At 22.1% G+C, this 20,766-nt stretch overlaps 1 protein-coding gene across 1 annotated transcript in view; it reads left to right on the top strand.

Annotated features, from left to right (window-relative positions):
- The first annotated feature begins 9,753 nt into the window (after nt 1–9,753).
- The window catches only part of LOC129612512 (protein PFC0760c), a 94,991-nt gene continuing 83,978 nt past the window's right edge, over nt 9,754–20,766 (top strand). The window contains exons 1-2 of the mRNA XM_055526155.1: nt 9,754–10,360; nt 11,242–11,439. Of these exons, the coding sequence (XP_055382130.1) occupies nt 11,398–11,439 (42 nt within the window). The 5' untranslated portion in view covers nt 9,754–10,360; nt 11,242–11,397. The remainder of the gene's footprint in view (nt 10,361–11,241; nt 11,440–20,766) is intronic.

The raw sequence follows: 20,766 nt of genomic DNA, 5'->3' as shown, positions 1-20,766 counted from the left end.
GCTCGTGCATAAAATGCTGAATTGAAGTGAATGTGTCAAAATGATAGCAATCGGATAAAATGTGCTTAAAAGTTTTATTTTAATTGTTGATAGCATGGCGATAAACATATGATCGTCGTACCATTTTTTCTTGAGATTTCATTTTAGTATGTGAGTAAATATGCGAGTAAATATGTGAGTAAATATGTAAATGCATATACATAATTACTTGTTAAATTCTTAGATATAAATGTAAAAGCAGTTGTAGATTTTATTTTTTTTTTTTTTACTTTCTTTGTACATATTTATTTAATTTAATTTTAAATTGAGAATGAATTAAAGAGAAAGAATTACAAGTATAAAATTTCAATTGTTTGCATATACAAAAATTACGTACGTGTGCAAGAAATTTAATCCTGTTTATAGTCTTATTTTTTTCTTATACTTATGTATTGTTTTTATAATTTTTTTTTATAATATATCCGGTTAGATTTTAGGAATCCCGTTTAGGAGTTAGAAAAATTATTAGATGATTATAATTTTTTAATTTAAATCGATTTTTTTGTATTTTGTTTTCATAATTTTTATTATTATTGTTTTGGGTTTTTTGTGGAAACCTTTGTACTAAATAAATCAAAAATATATGAACATTAATATGGGCGTTGTTTGATAGATTGAAATACCAGTAATATATATATGTATAACGCTTTTGGAGTTGGTGGGTAGCTTCTACTTTGTAAGAAATAAATTCTCAAAAACGAAATTTTTTTTTTAAAAATTTTAAAAATTATAAATTTTATTATAAATCATAGTTGCGCTGTTTTAGAGATTTTCATGAATGCAATACTGCAAAAGTATAACGTAATTAATTTGCAATAATATTTTTAGCTGTTCCATAAAATCAAAACAGTTCAGACGATTTAACAGCGGGCATTTGTACTAAATTCGCTATATTACAAAAAAATTAGCAATGTTTATGAACAAATGGACACATTTTAGGGTAGCAACATTTTGTTAAAGAACACAAATTTAGCGAAGTTTTCGCTATAAATCGCGATATATTACGTTTATGAAGAGACCTGCTGTTCCAAAATTGGTGCATAGTTTTACTTGACTTCTTTTATTGCGTTTTACCTGTTTGAATTTTATTTTGTAAATTTCGACGAATCGACGACTTAGAAAAAATCGACAAAAATTTCTCTTTCATTTCTCTTAAATATTATTGTTAAATTTCAATAAAATTTTAATTCTTTTATTAATATAGCTGCAAACATTCATATGTATATGCATAATGTACCTTGCAATTGATTTCTAAATAAATTTCCAAAATTAGTGAAAGTCATTTAAAATTATTAACAAATTTTACCGCAAATATTTCCAACTTTTTAACGGTTATTAAGAAAAATTGAAACAATGAAGTGTTAAAACTATTAACAATAATATTTTAAATTTAAATTTATTTTTAATGAAAATTAATGAAGTTAAAACGATTTTTTTTTTGTATATATTGATTTCACTTGAGATGCTTGAGGGGAGGAAAACTGTCTATTGTAATTTTATGGTAAAAATTATTTCACTTTACCACAAAACATACAATATAATTCAAATTTTATCAATACACGCTTGTACATTCAATCGTGTGAATGTACAAGCGTGTCACAAGCAAATCTACATATCTACAAAATATGTACTTAAATAAAACAAATAAATATATTTTGGTAACGAAAATATGCATACATACCTGGAATTACACAGTGAATCCTCGCACGTATCCATAATAGCGCATATAATAGAGCTATATCTTCAAGTCTCTACCGTGGGGTAATGAGCACTGTACTATATAATTCAAATATATTATCAAACTTAATTTGTTGGTCAAGGATTTCTACGCTGGTCCCAATATTGCCGCAGTTAGTTTGACAAATTGTAAACATTTCCGTAGACACGAGCTTTATATACGAACCTTGTTCGAGGGCTACTCCACAATAAATTTCCAATATCCAACTTCTAGAGGATAACTGAATGTATAATGTAGGAATGTTTTCCCAGTCAGAGTGTTATTTTACATAAAATGATAATTGATACTATATGCATATCGAGGTTTTTAATTTTCTTACAGCACAATGATAACTTTTTCATTTGACCTGACATACCCTGTCAGAAAATATGCGATTGTTCTATTTCGAATCAAGCGTTACAAAGAATTTTGTGAAGAAAATTTCTTTCAGTGCATTAGAACAGAAATTACTTAACTGATCGGTATCCTTCTCTGTTTAAATTACTCTTCGTTTGATTTCAATTTTAGTTTTCTTTTTGCCGAGTACTGTTGCTAACTCACAAAATTGTGAATGAATTCAGTCTCAAAACCTTTCCAGCTAATTCATCTGCCACCTCCTTTATTAGCCATTCTTTTATTCTTCTGTTCTAAAATAAAGAATAATAATGAATTTTCGTTTAAATTCGGGCTATATGCGAATTTTTCTTTCTTCAAATCAAAAAATCTTTCATTCATTGCTTAACAATTATATTCGTATAGAGAAAATAAGATCGGATTAATATGCTAAATACACATACGAGTATTAGTTTAAGAGCTTTTAAAAAAATTTACTATAAATTTAAAGTTTTAAGTCATTTATGATATATCACACACGCATACACTTATAATAATCACCTGTGTCATGTTTGTACCACTTATAATTACTATTTTCTCTATATATCATAGATTATGTTATTTCTTTATAATGACATTTGTAAATATCTCCAAATCACCATCATTATGAGTCTTTCAATAATTGAAAAACAAGAAAAACAATAAAAATAAAAAATGTGTACATATTGGTTGGAAGAAGAAGAAGAAATATGCTTGTAAGTGCGAAAAATATTTCAAATATGTACAAAACATGTAAGTATATTTGTGTATGTATGTATGTATGTATGGATACAAAAAGAAAATTGTAATGGTTAAAAAAAAAATCCGGAATTTTTCTATTAGTTTGTTTTTTTTTTCTTTAATTTTCGACCTAAATTTACTTCTATTAAAATAATATAATAAATTTTAGATGCTAGCAACAAAAATTTCTTGAATTCTCATTGAAATTACATACTTTATTACTGGAAAATAAAAAAAAATAAATAAAATAATAGTTAAAAAAATAAAACGGAAATTGGCGACGTGAATATTGAATTTATTTGCGCGCGCCAAAAAAAAATTAACGAAATAAGAAAAAAAGAAAAGTTTTTTTTTATGACACTTGTGTGTGGTTTTTGATGAGTTTATTGTCTTTTAAATTAGTATGTATTGTAGATATTTACATACATATATAAATATATTGGTTTTGTTGCAAAAATACCATAAAATTTGATCCAAATCTTCAGAATACCAAATGTTACCAATTTTATAAAATAATTTTAATTCCAATTTTAAATTTCGAAAAAATATTGGAATGCCTGCAGTTCTTTGAAAATTTTGCTCTCTCTCTCTAGAGGAAATTTATTTAGAAGTAGAACGGCGTAAATCACCGGAGTTTTAAAATTTGACATTTATTTAATTATCTGGTTCCATCGGAACATCTCCAACATTTTTATTTTCCAATATATTGAGTGTATGGCGTAATTTTTCATACAAAGTTGTCACAATTTCTTCAGTAAAGGACCACAACTTCTATGCTAAAACTAATTAATGTTATGTTATAAATTTATTTAAAATATAAATTGATGTTATGTTATTTATATAAAATGATACGTCAATCTAAACTGTTCTACAAAATAAATTAAATGGTTAAATTTAATTTATATTGTTTAACAGTTTATTTAAATTTTATATAAAATTTTAATTTCAAAACAGTTTTAAAAACGTGACTATAAAAATTTAATTATTTAATGTGAAGAGAACTACATATGTGCTTAAAAATAATTTTAAATTGTATAAAATTATTTAAATTAAGTGATAAAATAAAATCATATCTTAGTTTCACTTCTTTAAAGCTGTGAGTTGCTCATGGTAAAAATGGAAAAACGGAAATAAGAACTGATCTTTGAAACGAAAGAATAAAGAAAATCAATACTTAATAGAATTCGGTAACTCTTTGATAAATGAGATGAAAAAATTAATATTCTTGAAATCAACAATGTCATGTGAAAAGTCAATACAAAACCACTGTATATACATAGTTATATACGTATGTGTACATACTTAAACTATTTAATCATTATCGCGCACAGTCATACACTAGGTAGTTAAAATAGTTTGAAATATGTTCATTTTGTTTAATAGAAATTGTTAAAATCAAAATTTTTTCTTTTAGAAATTTTTTAATTACATTTTTTGAAATTGGTTCTTTGATCTTTGAACTTTTTCTCTCAAAATTTTGTCAATAATATTAATCGAATTTTTATTGAACTCTAAAAAAAATCCTAATTTGTACAAAATGTGATATACAAAATTCTTAAATGCGATATTTAAAAGAATTAACTAATTGAATTTTAGATAACTATAGTTGATATTTGTGTCAATGAATAAAAAAATTTTAACTTACTGTTAGAACTATATAATTTTAAGATGAACTTTTATCCCTTAAACATAATATTGCAGCACTTCAAAACTGCAAAATTTTAGTCTAAACGCTTTATAAAGCGCAAAAACGTTGTCAAATTTTGCAGCTTAAAGTGCTGCCTCATTGTATTTAGGACATTAATTCTTTAAGAATACTTATTTTTAATTTTTAACCATTACATTAATTTTTAAACTAAAATAAATAATTTTTAAATTTCGACAGAAAATTTTGAATATCATTCAAAAATATGAGCTTTAATATACATGTGTAATCAATAAAGATTTTAAATTCAATTTTTAAATTAAAAGTTATAAAACTCCAAATATTTTTTTTTTGATTACTTCTTGAATCACTGTGAATAAGACTAAAAATAAAACATTTTGATAAAATATTTTCATTGTATTTAGATTTTATGAACAAAAAATCAAGAAGCGCACCAATGAGATAAAAAACAGGAACAAATCTAATGTGGATGCTGTTATTAAAATAATGCCTCTTGCAATTATAATATTGCATCCTCTCGATGCGAATCGAATTCCATATTAAAGATGTTCTTTCTTCCCAAAGAAAAAAAAACAGAAAAATAAAAGCATAAATGAAAAAAAAATTGATTTTTGTTTTTTTGGTTAAAACCCAAAAAATAAAAAAAAATTCAACTTATTATTTTTTTATTTTTGCAAAAAAAAAACCAGAATTCTTGGAATTTTTATTTTTTTTAATGATACAGAAAAAGTGTTGCCTTTGTCTTTGATTAAAAAGCACATAAACTATAATATAAATTTTTAAATTTACAACCACAAATAATATGGAATTATTACAGAAAGCCATAGCCATAAAAATTAATTGCAATAAAATTGAAAATTAAAATATATACTAATTGAGACAGTTTACAATTACTGATTACAATAATATTTTGCTTTTCATTGATATGAAATATGTTAAAAATAAATTTTACTAGGTTATAAATCCAATACAATATAATTTTGTATAGAGTAATATCGGAAACACTTTTTCTAGCTAAATAAACTATATATGTATGAAATAAAAATAACTTTTATTTTAATTTTTCCGAAGTTTTATTATTGCATATTTTTAGGTTAATTAACTTTCTGAAGATCTCTATTCAGTTGAAAGTGATATTTTTTAAAAAAAAAACTAAATGAAGTGTAATGGAAGAAGACTGGAAAAATGTAAAGTCGAAAATAATATAAAAAATGTACCAATTTCTTATAATGTAGCATAAGTACTATAATTTTTATAAAATTGTCAATACAAATCAAAAATAATTTTTAAACCTTCTTTATTATGTACTTTCAGATTGAAATATGATATGATTTAACTTTAGAACAAATCGCGATTTTATATATTATGCAGCAGCGAAAGCAGGCAAAAAACATGAACACCATGCATATTGCATATAACCTTTTAAATGGTCCTTTTTATTCGGAAGAAGGCATAATTTAAAAATTTTTGTAATAATTAATATTAAATAAAATCTACATAATGTTTAATCAGAAAAAAAAAACACTCTTAAGAAGAGGCACATAGTATGCACGGTGGACATACCTACATAAATTGTATATTAAATTTATTTGATAACAAAAAAAAATGTGTACGATATTTCTTTTATAGAATTAAATATGAAGAAAGGGAAAAAAATTGCAACTTAATTTTTGAAAAATTAAAAATTTTTATTGAAAAATTTAAAAATAAAAAAAAAAAATTAATGAAGAGTTCAATGAACTTGTCTTTTTTTTTTTTCAAATAAACTATGCTTGAGCTTGAAATTTTTTCTCATAAAGATTGCAATTTTTTTACATTTTTGTATTGTTTAATTTTTATTTTGCTTTAAGAAAATTTTCGCATATTTTTATGGAAAAAATGATAATTTTTTTTTTAAATTTTGAATTCATTTCATTAACATTAAAGTTAATGAAAGTAGGATAAAATTTGTAAGAAAATTTTGATTTTGTTGAAAAAAATAACACAAATTTCCTTTAATATGTATTTAGAACAATACATTGTTCAATATTGTTTAAGGGCAAAATTCATTCATTAAACACGGAAATTAAAATTATTTTAAACTCAGGAATGTTAAATCTAGTTTATGATTTTCTTAAAATATAATATTGTATATAAAATTCAATAAATTAATTTAATATAACTAATTTAATTTGACTTCGAAATTGCAGTAATACCATTGCAGCTATACATAATTCAGTAATTATAACAGATCAGTTGTATTTTTTGTATAAATTGTAATTAAAATTTAGAATTAGTAACCAAAATTAGTAAAACTTATTTATACATTACAATAATTAATCAAATTTGAAACTTCCATTTATAATTATAGAAATTCACTTTTATGTATTTTATAGTATAAAATCACAATTAAATAATTTATTTAAAAATCTATAAAATAATTATTACTAAATTTAGGTTTTACGTGTTATATTAATCTGACCTTTTTCTATTGTGTATAGAGCTTATAGTTGTATGCAGAAGACAATTTTTATAATTACCAAGCGACCTACTTTTTTTTTAGAGAATTATTTGTTTTAATTTGGAATAGCACCACTAAAAAATAGTAGTTCGTGTATGTAATTACAAAAAATTGTCATCACTATAAGATTTTTCTAAACAAAATACTAAAACAATACTAGATTAAAAAACAATTTTTTTATATGTGTACTTAGGTATATAGATTATTTTGAAACTTATTGTAATAATAATAATTTAATAAACAAATCATGGTGCAATACAATAATTTAATTGTCTAATTTTACATATTTTAGTTTTGTATTTAAGAGTGAATGTGTGCCTGCCCAAACAACTATTATAATATTAACAAAATGCAAATATTTACAAACATAAATTTATATTAAAATTTTAATTTAGCTAATTATTGCCTTTAACAAAAAAATCTTTTTAAAATAAATATTCTATCAAAAAATTATTTTCTTCCAATACTGAAAAAATTATTGCAGGCAACATTTTAACATTCATATTCAAACATTATTATTGCAAATTTTTTTTGTATATATACAAAATACTTAGCAACATTTTTTCTATAATAATTTTAATCAGTGTTGCCATACTCCTATTAATATATTAATTTAAAAAAATTTTCATATCGTAATAAATTTCATTTAAAAATATTATTCACACAATAATGATAATTTTATTTTTTTCTTCTTCTTCTTTTGATGATGATGTAAAATGATGATCGTGAATCTAAGCCAACTACTTGATTACAAACCTAAAAAAAAAAAACAAAATAAAATAAATAGAAAAGAAATAAAAGAATAAAAAAAAATAATAAAACAAAAATCGCTAATTTTTAATATTATATGAAAATATACTTACCTACTCCTCTTATGTATAGGTAAACATAATGTAAATATACATACATATTATGTATGAATTTATGTAGTTACCTACTTGATATTTAGCTGGATGCGGCATTAAAAAAAACCGCAAAAACATCATTTGTATTGCATGCATACCAACCTGTCGTATTTTACGACTTTACCAAAGAGCTGAATTGTATAAGAAATGAGTACCTAATATAAAAATAAGAAAGTTGCTCTAAAAAGTAAACATAGAATTTTTATATTTATATTATATTTGAAATGGGAAAAGAAAAAAAAATAAAAAGAAAAAAAACAACACATAATCATATGCATACATATATATATATGTACATATTTTAGAATTATATGTGTACAAATGTAGAAATATACATATATATTAGGTATGTGTATTTAGTATATCGCATTTAACCGAGCATTAAAATATATAAATCTCTATATCCATATCTATATCATATGTAAAATAAATTAATGTACACATATGTATGTTTGTATACATGTATGTACATATGTGTTATTGATATTATATGCATGTGAAGTTATTTATATATGCTTTAAAAAGATATGTTGTTGGATTAAGAAAATAAAAAAAAAAAAGAAAACCAAAAATTAAAAACAAAAGACAAAATAAAATGGGCAAAAATATACAAAAAAAAAAATAAAAGAATAAAAAGAAACAAAAATAAAAGAATAAAAAATGGGAAAAAGAAAGAAGCGCACCAGCTTCAAATCGTTCGCTCAGTTTTTAGCTTAAATTTAAAATCTTGTTATAAATATCCGTGCATAAAAATGTTTTTTTTTTTTTAACAGAATACAATTCTCATTTTCTTTTCACGTTTTGAAGTTTTTCTTTGTTGACTCAGAAATCTTTTGATTAGATAGAAGATTATTTTTACAAATTGACTGTGTTCAAACCAAAACACAAATTTTCTATTCTCCAAATGCAGAAAAGGTTACAGATTACATTTTCTATCATTTTCTATTTATGTCTGACGCTCGAATTGAGCCGTTAATTCAAACCGTGAATATGCAATTTTTGAAGTAATTTTTCTACTACACGGTCAGTCGAATAGGTGACAAAATTTTAATAGTTTACGCAATATATTCATAATTATTTTATTCTACTGTAGTAAAAAATTTCTTTAATAGCTTATTTGTAAATAAATTTAAGGTTAAAGGGTTTCAGGCTAAACTAAGTAATTTAAATGAATAATTTCAAATTGTGAAATTTCTCTTCCCTATGTTCGGTATAAAATTTATGTAGGTTTTATTATCACTAGTATAAAGTTTTTCAAAAATGAATATTCAGATATTACTCCTAAATATATGCAAAATTTTATGAAAAGAAAATTATTTTAATAGATCGTTTCCATTACCTGACCTATAAAAACTTTGTGTGTTTTACAAACTCTAGACTTATATTGTTGAATGAAAATGTGCCATTTAAATACCATGGATTTCTCTTCAAACTTTTTTCAAATTTTATAATTTAGAAATTAATTACCTTTTTAAGAACAAAAACGTATAAGACAAATGTTTAATTATTTCTTCTTGCAATTCACATGCGGAACAATTTTTTGACATTTAATCACACTGCTTTTTCAATCTGTCCACCATATATGCAGCACCTATGGTTGGAATGTGAAAATTTTAATTTGTTTTTTTCTTCTTATTTTCATTTTCCATTTTTCTTTTCATTTTTTTTTATTTTTCTTACTTTTATGAACTTTTTTCTTATTTCTTTACGTTTTTATTTTATGTTATTTTTTTTTTATTTTGCTGCTTTTTTTTACATTTTTCAACTTTCTTGGATTATTTTTCTGTAACGTTCTTAAGCCAGATGATGGTCTAGTCCTCTTCAGTTAGTATCTGACCATCGAATTGATTGCACACATTAAGTAGAAAAAAAAATAGAAAAAAAACACACGGAAAAATTTCTTCCGTCAAGAAATCATAGTGGAAAAATCTAATAAGAGAAGAAAAAAAAAATAATATAAATTTGAAGTTATTTTTCGTTTTTCTTGCTATTATAATTATTATTTTACCTTATTTGGAGAAATTATTGGAGAGAAAAAAAATATATTCATCTTTTCTTGAAATATTTTTTTTGCCATATTCATTTAAAAAACAATTTTCTCCTATATAGAAAGCAAAAAAAAAGAATAGAAATTAAAAAAATTATTAAAAGAACTTCAGTTCAGTTTTGTAAAGTTTTTGTTGTAAAAAAAAGAAGAGAACGTGTACAGAATTAGAATTCTTTTAAGTCTAAAACTAAAATAAAAAATAAACGTAAAACTTGACGCATTTTCTTAAAAAATTAAACAAATAATTTAGAAAAATAGAAAAGAAAATATTAAAAAAGATAAGAAGTGATAAAAAAAATTTTATTTTTTGTTTCATGTTTGTGTGTATTTATAAAAAAAAATTACCGTTAATTTATTATAAATAGTGAAAAAGGTAAAAGAATAATAATAAAAATAAAACCAACAAGTGCTGAAGAACATTTTTTTTCAAATAATTGATATAAAGGCAGGATATTTAATCATCGCATCCTTTGGAAGACACTCCTAAAATAAAAAAAGGCATTAAGTTCTGTCTGATATTAATTTTTTATAAATAATTTTTTGAATTCTTTTAAAAATTCGTAAAGAAATTTACTGAATTAGAAATTTTCTAAATAAAAAATACTTAAAAAAATTTTGAATCAATTGAAAAAATTCAAGGAAAATTGCATTTACAAAATTTAATGTAATTATTCTTTTTAATAAGCCTTGAACTACATCTATGTATTTATTTTTCTATTAAATTTATTAAGATTTATCAAGCATTCAAATTATAAATTGTCTTTATATATTATTTTACAAAACTATACTTACATACTTATTGCAATTTTTTTTATTAAATACAATTAAATTCTCTAATGAACATAAAAATTAATCTTATAGATTATTTTAGCTTGCAGCGTTATATAAAAATTGAAAAAAGAAAACAATAAAAAACAAATAAAATTGACGGTCACAAAAAAAATTATAATTGTACTTACAATTCGATTCGATTTGTACAAATTACGACAATAAATTTATAATCAAACTTTTTATGACTTAACCTCAAAAACATATTAAAGAAATTTCATAATTACGTGTGTGTACCGTAATTATATTTGGATTTTAAATTTTCTTCCTTGAAATTTTTTTTTTTTAATAAAATTTTTTAATAGACTTTACTTTAACAAAAATATGGAATATAATTTTATATTCAAATAAAAATTTACTACATAAAATAAAATAATTAATTAATTATATTATTAATTTTACATTTTAAAACTATATCGAATTAAGATTAGAACAACTTTTATAAACATTTTTATAATTTTAATAAAAAAAAATTAAAACAAATTCAAAAAATAATTGTACAAAATTTTCATAATTTTGTACAATTAATCGGAAAATAGTTTTTAAAAATTAAAGAAAAACTTCAAATATAATAAAAAGGAAATGATAACGAAAAAAATGGAAATATCAATGAACTTTATAACGGTAAGTACAAATTTATTTAAAAAAAAAAATTTTTATTAAAAATTAAAATGCACATATGCATAAAATTTAAATTTGTATAATTAAATTTAAAATTGTGAATTTCTTTTTTTTTTTTTCAATAAAAAAAATTATTTTTGTTTTTCTTTCCCATTTTTTTCTCATATAAATATAATTATAAGAAAATGACAGTAATAAAGTTTTCGGGTATTTGATGAAGAGAATTGAATGTATGCATATTATAAAATGTATACGCATGTGTGTATATTGAACATTATAAATAAAGAAATTTTAATTTTGTTATTGAAAATATCACCATATAGATGTCGTTGTTACTACTTAAATAAAACTATTATTAAATTTTATTATAAAACAATTTAAGGAAATTGTAAAAATAATTACTTATGACTTTTCAATTTTCTAATATATTAAAATGATTAATTAGAATTTCAATGAAAATTAGTTTTAATTTGTTGTAAAGACTTGTAATAAATACATCTTTATTACAAATTGCGTTCATAACAGTCATATAATAAAATTTTGGGAAATAATTATTATTAATTTATTATTTTAAATAATATTTATAAACAGTATGTCAGAAATTATTTAATGAGAACAAGTTTCAATTAAATTAGTCAAATTAATTAAAAAAAAAAAATTAAAATGATTCTTATTTTCTAATTCTTTCAAATAAAATTTGTAAGAAACTTAAATAATGAGCGGTTTTGCAAACAATTAACTAGTTGTTATTAATTTTTCATAAATAACTTAATGTATAATATAGAGATTATGTAATTACAATATACTTAATTACTAATAAATAATTATTTAATTGTGATTTTTAAAATTAATTATGCCATTGTTAAATATTCTAATTTTTATAAACATAGCATAATTTAAATAAAAATTTTTTATTAAATATTTTCGACTATATACGCCAAAATATTATAATAATTAATGTAATCAGTTTATTGTTTTATAAAAATATTTAAGAAACTGGGAAGAGTCTAATACTTAAATATTTTCTTTTAAAATCCAATTTCAAAGTCTATAAGGTGTATAATCCGTAAATTTCTGTTACATTCTGTTTTACACGCACTTCATTAATTATTCCATTTTTTTTTTGCATAACCTAAAAGGAAAAGTATAATTACTTAATTTTTATATAAGAAAATTTATGTTTTGCAATTAAATTTATAACTAAGGAATTTTCTACCTGTTTTTTTTTTTATTTCTAACAACCTGTATTTGACATCCTTTCAAATGCATCTCAAATTTTGTTGACTCATCGTGTTTTCCAACCTTCATGTGTAATGAGAGAATTTTTTCTTCATCTAATCAAAGTGCTGTTACATGAACTCACATAAATATTATATACTGTAATGTAGTGTATTGTATATAAATATCTATGACATATAAATAATAATTTTTATTTATAACTCACTTAATTTTTTAATAAAAAACAAAATATAATACCTTTTTTTTTACCTTTATCCTTTCACATAATATTTTATGTTGGAAAAATCTCTGTTTTTATTTTTTAATATTAATTTTGTTGTTTTTGTATTAAATTTTTTTCATCATAACTATCGTTGGTGGCACAAATACACAAAAAAAAAAAAGAAAAGAGAGAAATAATAAAAAAAAAAAATAGTGGCATTTCCAATAAATTAATCCGCCAACGCCACCCATTGACAATCTTTCGTATTATTATTTTTTTTAACAGCTTATTTTAGATTTATTTTGTTTTTTTCTTTTATTTCTTATTATTATTTTTTCATTTTTTATTTTTAACAGATTAATAGAATTGTTTAAAATAATCCTTTAAGAAAGACATTAAAATAAACTTGTTATATTCAAATAAAAATAAATTCCTAATAAAAATACAATTAAAATAGTGAGAGAAAGAGAAAACAAAAATATATGGATTTGTCCAGAAAAAAACAACAAATGTGTAATTTATAATAATGTATGTATATGCATAAGTTATGTTAATGCATACATAATATGTGTATATAAAAAGGTGCATTATACAAGAAAATGGTAATAAAATTAAAATTTATATTCGATAATGAATTGAAAATAAAGAAAAAACTCACATATCTAGTTAAAAATAAATCAAATAACATGCAATTGTTCCCATATTATATAGGAGAACTGTTCAATTTAAATTTAGAACGTGCGGGAATCTCAACATATTATACATGTATATAGATTGATCAAATATTTTTGTAATTAAATTATTAAATACAATAAAATATTTTTTTTAATTTTAAAATAGAAAATACATGGAACTAAGGCAACTACAACAACTTCTCACAAAAAATTCTCACTCTCACAAAAAATTCCTCCGCCTGCTATACTACGGAATATTCGGCAAATGAAACGAATAGGATCCGTACCTAACGCAATTTCTAGAAGTACTCAATAAGACGTTTACTAAAATTTCAATTTATAAAAAACTCTTTAAAGAGTTTGAAAAGGTTTCTATCTATATATGTAAGTTCACATGTTTTTATACGCCTAGGGTAATATACACCTAGAGTGTTATATACTCCTAAACGGAACGCTTTAAAACTAAGTAGACATTGCTCCATGAGAATTGCTTTAATTAATATGTTAAATTTTTATCACATATAATTTTAATTTTTAGCTTCTTTATCTAATTTTCAAATAAAATTTTCAACCGTATACCACTGCTTTGTTTTGTTGAAAACATTCCTATACAATGAAATAAGAAGAAGAAAACTAAAAACGTTTAACTTTCTGACATTTGATTATTATAAAGCCGATTTTCATAAATTATATCGCAACATTAAATGCAATAGTGAATCTACATAATTATTTATACATATATGTATATACATACATTTTTTTATTCAGTGTTAAATTACAATTTCTTTTGAAATATATAAGGAATTTAAAAGACAATTTTTGTTTAATTCTTCATTTTTGTTTGTGTTGCTTTCTTTGTAAAATTAATTCTCGGTTTCAATAATTGAAATAAGAGCTGTTTTAATGTTATATAAGTATTGATTATATATTTATGTGTTCAGTGTGCAGTTGTTTGTACAAGAGAAGAATTTCATATTTTATTATTCGATTGGTTTTTTATTTGAAATGCGTTTTATGTTTTAGTTATTTAATGGATTGAAGGAAAATAAATGAAAATTAATTATATGGTAGATAGAGTTTTTAATTAGTTTTATAAAATTCATATTTTATAATTATTATTATTTTTATGTGGTTGAATATATTTTTAAAATGTAAAAGTAAATTGTATTAATTTTGGTTGTATTTTGTTATTATGGTATTTTTAGAAATTCACCCATAAGTTGCGTACTTGACCACTTTCTTTTTTATGTAAAATTACAAATATTCAAATATTAAAACTACTTTTCTACATCGAACCTGGGCTTTCTTTTTCTTCAGCTTTCAGTCTAATGAAATTACTGAATTTCATGAAAACGTAAATGGAAAGTCAAATTTTCATTTTACCAAAATAAGATATTTCATTCACGAGAGATTGAGGTACATATATAATTGCAAATCTTATATTGGCAAATCTATGCGAGTAAATATCCAAAATTAGTGCAATTCCAAATTTATAAAAAATTCCAATGGAATCCAAATTGAAAAAAATATTCCAAGCAAATTTTACGTTCGAATGCATGTACGTTTTTTTGGCATAAATAAAAAAAGACTGCAAATTTCTGGAATTACAATAAAAAAAAATTATATGAAAATCAATTCTATTTAAAAATTCAATATGATTTATAAAAAATAAATAATTTATATTAAACAAGAAATATAGAATCTTAAAATCAAAATTTATTAAATTCATTTACCATAAATTAAATTTGATATTTGTGATTTATATTTAATGAAATTTTAAAAATATAAGGAAAACAAAAAATAGAATTTTATTAAAAATTAGCACGCAACCTTTATAATTTTTTCTATACTATATTACCACTTTTATGACCATCGCTTATAGACGATGCTCATTCAAATATATTTGAAATAAAAGAGCTCGCATTTTCAATTTTTATGAATCGATTTCATTTACAGAAATCCTTTTATATTCTAACAAAAATTCGTAAATAGAAAAAAAAATTTTTTAATGATTTGTAATTTATAATTTTCGTACACTTATCATAAATTGTAGATGAACACACGAGTATTAGCCGCACTTATAGTGTAAAAAAAATATTCTCGTTGAGGTATAAAAAGAAATTTGTTATTAAAATTGGTATATGAGAATTATTTTTTATTTTAATATTTTTATTGTATAATCATAAAAACAAAAATTATTGAATATAATAAATGCAATCTTTAAATTACCAACGCAAATACCAGTTGAAATTTCAATGTTGCCATCCAACCACACTTTAATTTTTATTTTCCACAAAAATAACGTAATTTATTTTGGTATGATTGTAAAGATTTTTTTTTTTGTACTTTGTCTTCTCTTTTCTTTGCGATTTTTAAAAAGTTTATTCGAAAATTTAAATTTAATAAGAGGAGATTTTTTTTTTAATTTTCTGAATTGATTTTTATTGAGGGTACATAAATTTCTTTTTAGGTTATGTTTTCTTTTTTTTACAAATTTTTTAATGAAAGTCATTTGATTATATTTATTGGATTATAATATATATATATGAGTAGCCTGGGCCTGCTTGTATATGATAAAGAACGAAAAACTAAATTTAACAAGTTTTTTTTTTAATACAAAAGAAAAAATATTTTTTATTTAATTTTGTAGTGACGTGTCTTTTATTGTCGGAAAGGTGAAAAAAGTGGGTGTTTTGTTTGAGTTTATGAGTGTTACATACCCCATTATATATGAAAAAAAATTTTTTTTTTCAAAAACTTGTTGAATATTAATGAAAATATTGGATTCTTGACCATATCTCTTAATTAAATTATATTATATATGAAATCTATTTAATACACACTTAAATTGGTTTTACAAATACTTATAATTTCAATGTACACACATGATATGCCGGCATTTTATATGATTCATTAAAGATTCCTATATAAAAAAGACACTTTCAACATAAACGGTACATGAACACTGATCGTATGGTTTTATAGTATTCTTTCTTCATTATATGAAATAAAATCAGCGGGATTAATTTTAATTAACATTATTTTATAAATGAATTTTTATGGTGTCTCTCTCACAGGCTCGAAATATTAAGAATTTATTATGCAAGTTTATTAATTATAATGCGTTTGAAAATTTTATTTGTAAATATTTTTATTATTATTGTTTTTTGTTTGGTAGTTCGTGTGTAGTTTTTAATATAGGTGGCAGATTCTGGTTAAAATGTCAAATTGAAAAAGAAAATTATAATTTTACAGTTAATGTTTATATGTAGTAGGTATATATTGCAATAATAATTATATAAATTTTATATTAACCTGTTAGGGGCCAAATTGTTATTTGTGTTTTTCTATTTTTTTAATGATTCCGAAAATATTAGTAATAATTATTCTAGTTAAAAAAAATTTCTGACAAAACTTCCACTTTATTGTATGAAATACTGTCAAAAGTATCAAGAAGGCTCGAAAATATTTTCAATATTTAAAGTTTTCTTCTTATTCAGGTATTGATACCTGTACGTTTTCTGTCCAGATTCAACATATTGTGTCAATTCAATTTTGCTATATTCATTTCTATTTGATCGTCATTATTGTATGATATTAATACTATATTCTAAATAAAATATTCTAAAAAATTTCACTTTAATTTTTTAAGGTCAATTCAAATAATTTGTATTTTATTTTACTTAATTTAAATAATTGTGATTAAATTGGTCTATCATTAAAACAACTTATATGTAAATAATTTGTAATTTTTAAAAGAGAAAAAAAATTATGAATAAAAGTCATGTTTGATCTACATTCAAATTCAATAACAATCACCGTAATTTCAAATACATACTTACACACATGCAAAAATTATAATTATTATTCTAATCAGGCGCGTATAATCATTGTCAAATTAAATTTAATTTAATGGAATGAACGGCTTAATTTTATTAAATAATATTTTAATAAAAAAAAATTAATATTTTAAGTATAAAAAACTGAAGCAAATTGATTGTAAGCAAGAGTTGTTCTTGAAAATTATTAAATTGAATGCCGGGCTTTTAATTAAATAAATAAATTATTCTTCAATTATATTAAAAAATATTTTCGAAATTCAAGCTTAAATAATTCAATAATAAGTTCCTATACACATATACATATAAATTTAATTTCACACTTAAAAATTCTCACAACTTAATAATTCATTTAAAATAACTTAATTTCAATTTCATACAATATAATCTCAGTTTATTTTCTCTTTGTTTTTTATGTTAATTGAACTCAAAATACACGTGTAAAAACTGTTATAATTAACCCATTAACAAAGCGAAATAGGCATGTCATAGAAATATACAACATAATGTACATATACACAAATGTTTCAGTGATTAAAATCTTTATTCACTATGATTATATAATGTTCTTGTAAAACTAGCATTTTAATTTTAAAAATACATTAATGACTATATAGTATCAAAAAAAAAATAATAGTAGAATATTTTCTATTCACACCTTTTCTACATTAAGAGAGAGAGACAAAAAAAAAAGCACCGAAAATCTTCAAAACAAACCAAATTGTATTTAAACATTCAAAAACTATGTGTATATTATGTACAAATATAATAAACATAGAAGTCTAATGAACTCTAAATATTATTTAAAATTAGTATTACCATATACAAAAAATTCAAAAGTCTCTATTATATATTAGAATTTACTAAAATATTTTGAAAGGGTAGCTGAAAGGCTGTTATAACAGTGATTACACCAGAGATTCTCAAATAATCCCAGATTTTGGCTTTTTTGATTGTCTCTGTTCACTTTCACATCTAACTTTTTTCAGTTTCACATATATCCGCGTTACATTTTTGATTTCCATTTTCAAAAGTTTTTGAAATAATACGTAAAGAAAACTTTTAAACAATGCAATATGCGTACGCATCACCGATACTCAAACTAAAAATAATTGAGTAGCTGAAAATTGGTATCTTTCCTCTTAAATTATTCTCATCAAAACCATCCATCACCAATGTCCAAAACCAAAAAAAGACCATCTCCAATGGCTAGTCAATCCCACCCAATAGGATTGAATTCGCCATTGAGACCTTTCCAACGAGCCCTCTTCTAATGTACTACGCTAATTTTATATTTAATGGAACAAATCAAATCGGATGAATATGTTAAAAAAACTTATATATGGCAACAATTTGTTAAAAAAAGTGTTAGTTTCTTAAAACGTTTATTTTTTTTTCTTTCATTTTTTTTTCTATCTATAACGATCTATCTATCTCCTTTACAAATGTATTAACGGATGAAAAAACAGTGAAATTCTTAAATGTTTTTTATTTTTATTTTTCGTGTCACTATTATTATACCATTTATATAGATTCACATAGATGTGTTCATGTGTATATATGTTATGTTTACTCATACTACCCTCCTGAATGTAAAAAGTAAAAAGATACGGTTTTTTTTTAATTCTATAAATATTATAACGGTAACATTAATGATTGGCTAATTGACCGTCGTCATCGTTATAGTCATCATCATCGTCGAAGACGACGAAGTTTCGAAATCATTGTTTCTGTCGTTTTACACTATAGCCTATAGGTATACACATAAATATGTACATATGATGGTGTTCTGTTCTATTCTACTCATTCGTTTTGTTATTTTTGTTAACTTAAAGAATTACCTACTTGTGGTATAGTGTTATTCGATTGTGGTTATTATTATTGTTCTATTGGTGATTCTAATCTTTTTGGTGTTATACTTGAAGTTGAAAAACTCAAAAACGGTGTGTTTGTTATAAATGCTCTATAGTCTATAATATAGTGTGTGGTGTGTTTAGTTGATTTTTCTCTTTATGAATTCATTCTTTTAGCAGTTTTTTTAGGTTTTTCTTATGTACTTTTGGTTGGTTTTATACTTTTTTACTTTTTATGCTTTTGGTGATCTCTTGTATGTGACGGGTTCATAATATGGATGAATGAGTTTTGATAGAAATTCTCAACTTCTTTTTTTTTTTTTTATTCTTAGAATTTTTTTTTTGTTTATTGTGTTTACAGGTACAATATTAGATTTAGATTATACTTAATATTATATCTAGGAACATTTTGTAAGTAATAGAAATAGAATATTGTAATTGTTTATGTATGTAAGTATATCCATTGTGCTCAATATGTATAAACATGTAAACAGAGAAATTTTTTAATAATGATGGGATGAATAAAATTTATATGGATTATTATTGATAATAATAATATTGATTGATGTGTTTTATTGATAATGATGAGAAGGAAAAATAAAACAAAAAAACAAACAATCAGAGTAGAGTAAATAATAATTTTTTTTTTATGTCTATTGATCTTCTATCTTCCCATTTATTTTACATAATATTTTTTGTTATATAGCGCTACTTTTACGAATAAAATAACATCATTTTTAAGAGTATAAAATAGTAAATTATATTGTTAAAAATATAAATAAGTACACACATTCATATTATATAAAAATTATATTACCCAAGTACTGTTGCAAAACTAGATATTTAAAAACAGGTGATCTTTAAGAGGGTCAATCACTTGTAGTTCAAATTTTGATAAAATTTTTTCTTTTCTTAGCTTAATATTATGAATGAATGAAATGATTGAAGAGCAAGATCAAATTTAATGACAAAAATAAGAATAAGAATTAGTTAATTTTTTTTTCTAAAGATGGCGTACGAAGAGAATTATGTCAAAATAAATACGATCGCGACGAAGTGTGTGAAAAAAAAAAAAAAACAAAAAAAAATTTTCCTTTTTGTTTTCTCTTTCCTCTTATATTTTAATGACAAAATTATACGCTATTATCAAAAATTGGCAAAATGTCGGTTAATTTTATTTTTGGTTAAACAATTTTCTCTATATTATATTTTAGCACTTGAATAAATTCAATATAATCATATTGATAAATAAGGGGAAGTGATTTAGGTATGTTTGTGTATCAAAAATTTAAGAATGAGATTAATTTGAAAAAAAAAAAAACAAAAAATTTTTTTCTCATGATAAATATTTTATAACCGTTATGTATTTAGTTTAATAACAAGAGAAATAGATTATTATTAAATATAATTGTATTCCTGTAATGAAAATTATATTTTTCCTTTAGAATATAAAAATTAATGTTATATAAATTTGAGGGAAAATTATAAAATCTATATTTTATAATAGTGTTTATGTCAGAATA

This window comes from Condylostylus longicornis, unplaced genomic scaffold (genome assembly GCF_029603195.1).
Source record: "Condylostylus longicornis isolate FDR11 unplaced genomic scaffold, ASM2960319v2 ptg000074l, whole genome shotgun sequence".
Classification (NCBI taxonomy): Eukaryota; Metazoa; Arthropoda; class Insecta; order Diptera; family Dolichopodidae; genus Condylostylus; species Condylostylus longicornis.
Note: the sequence above shows the minus strand (reverse complement) of the source record. Positions and strands in the feature narration are given on the sequence as shown.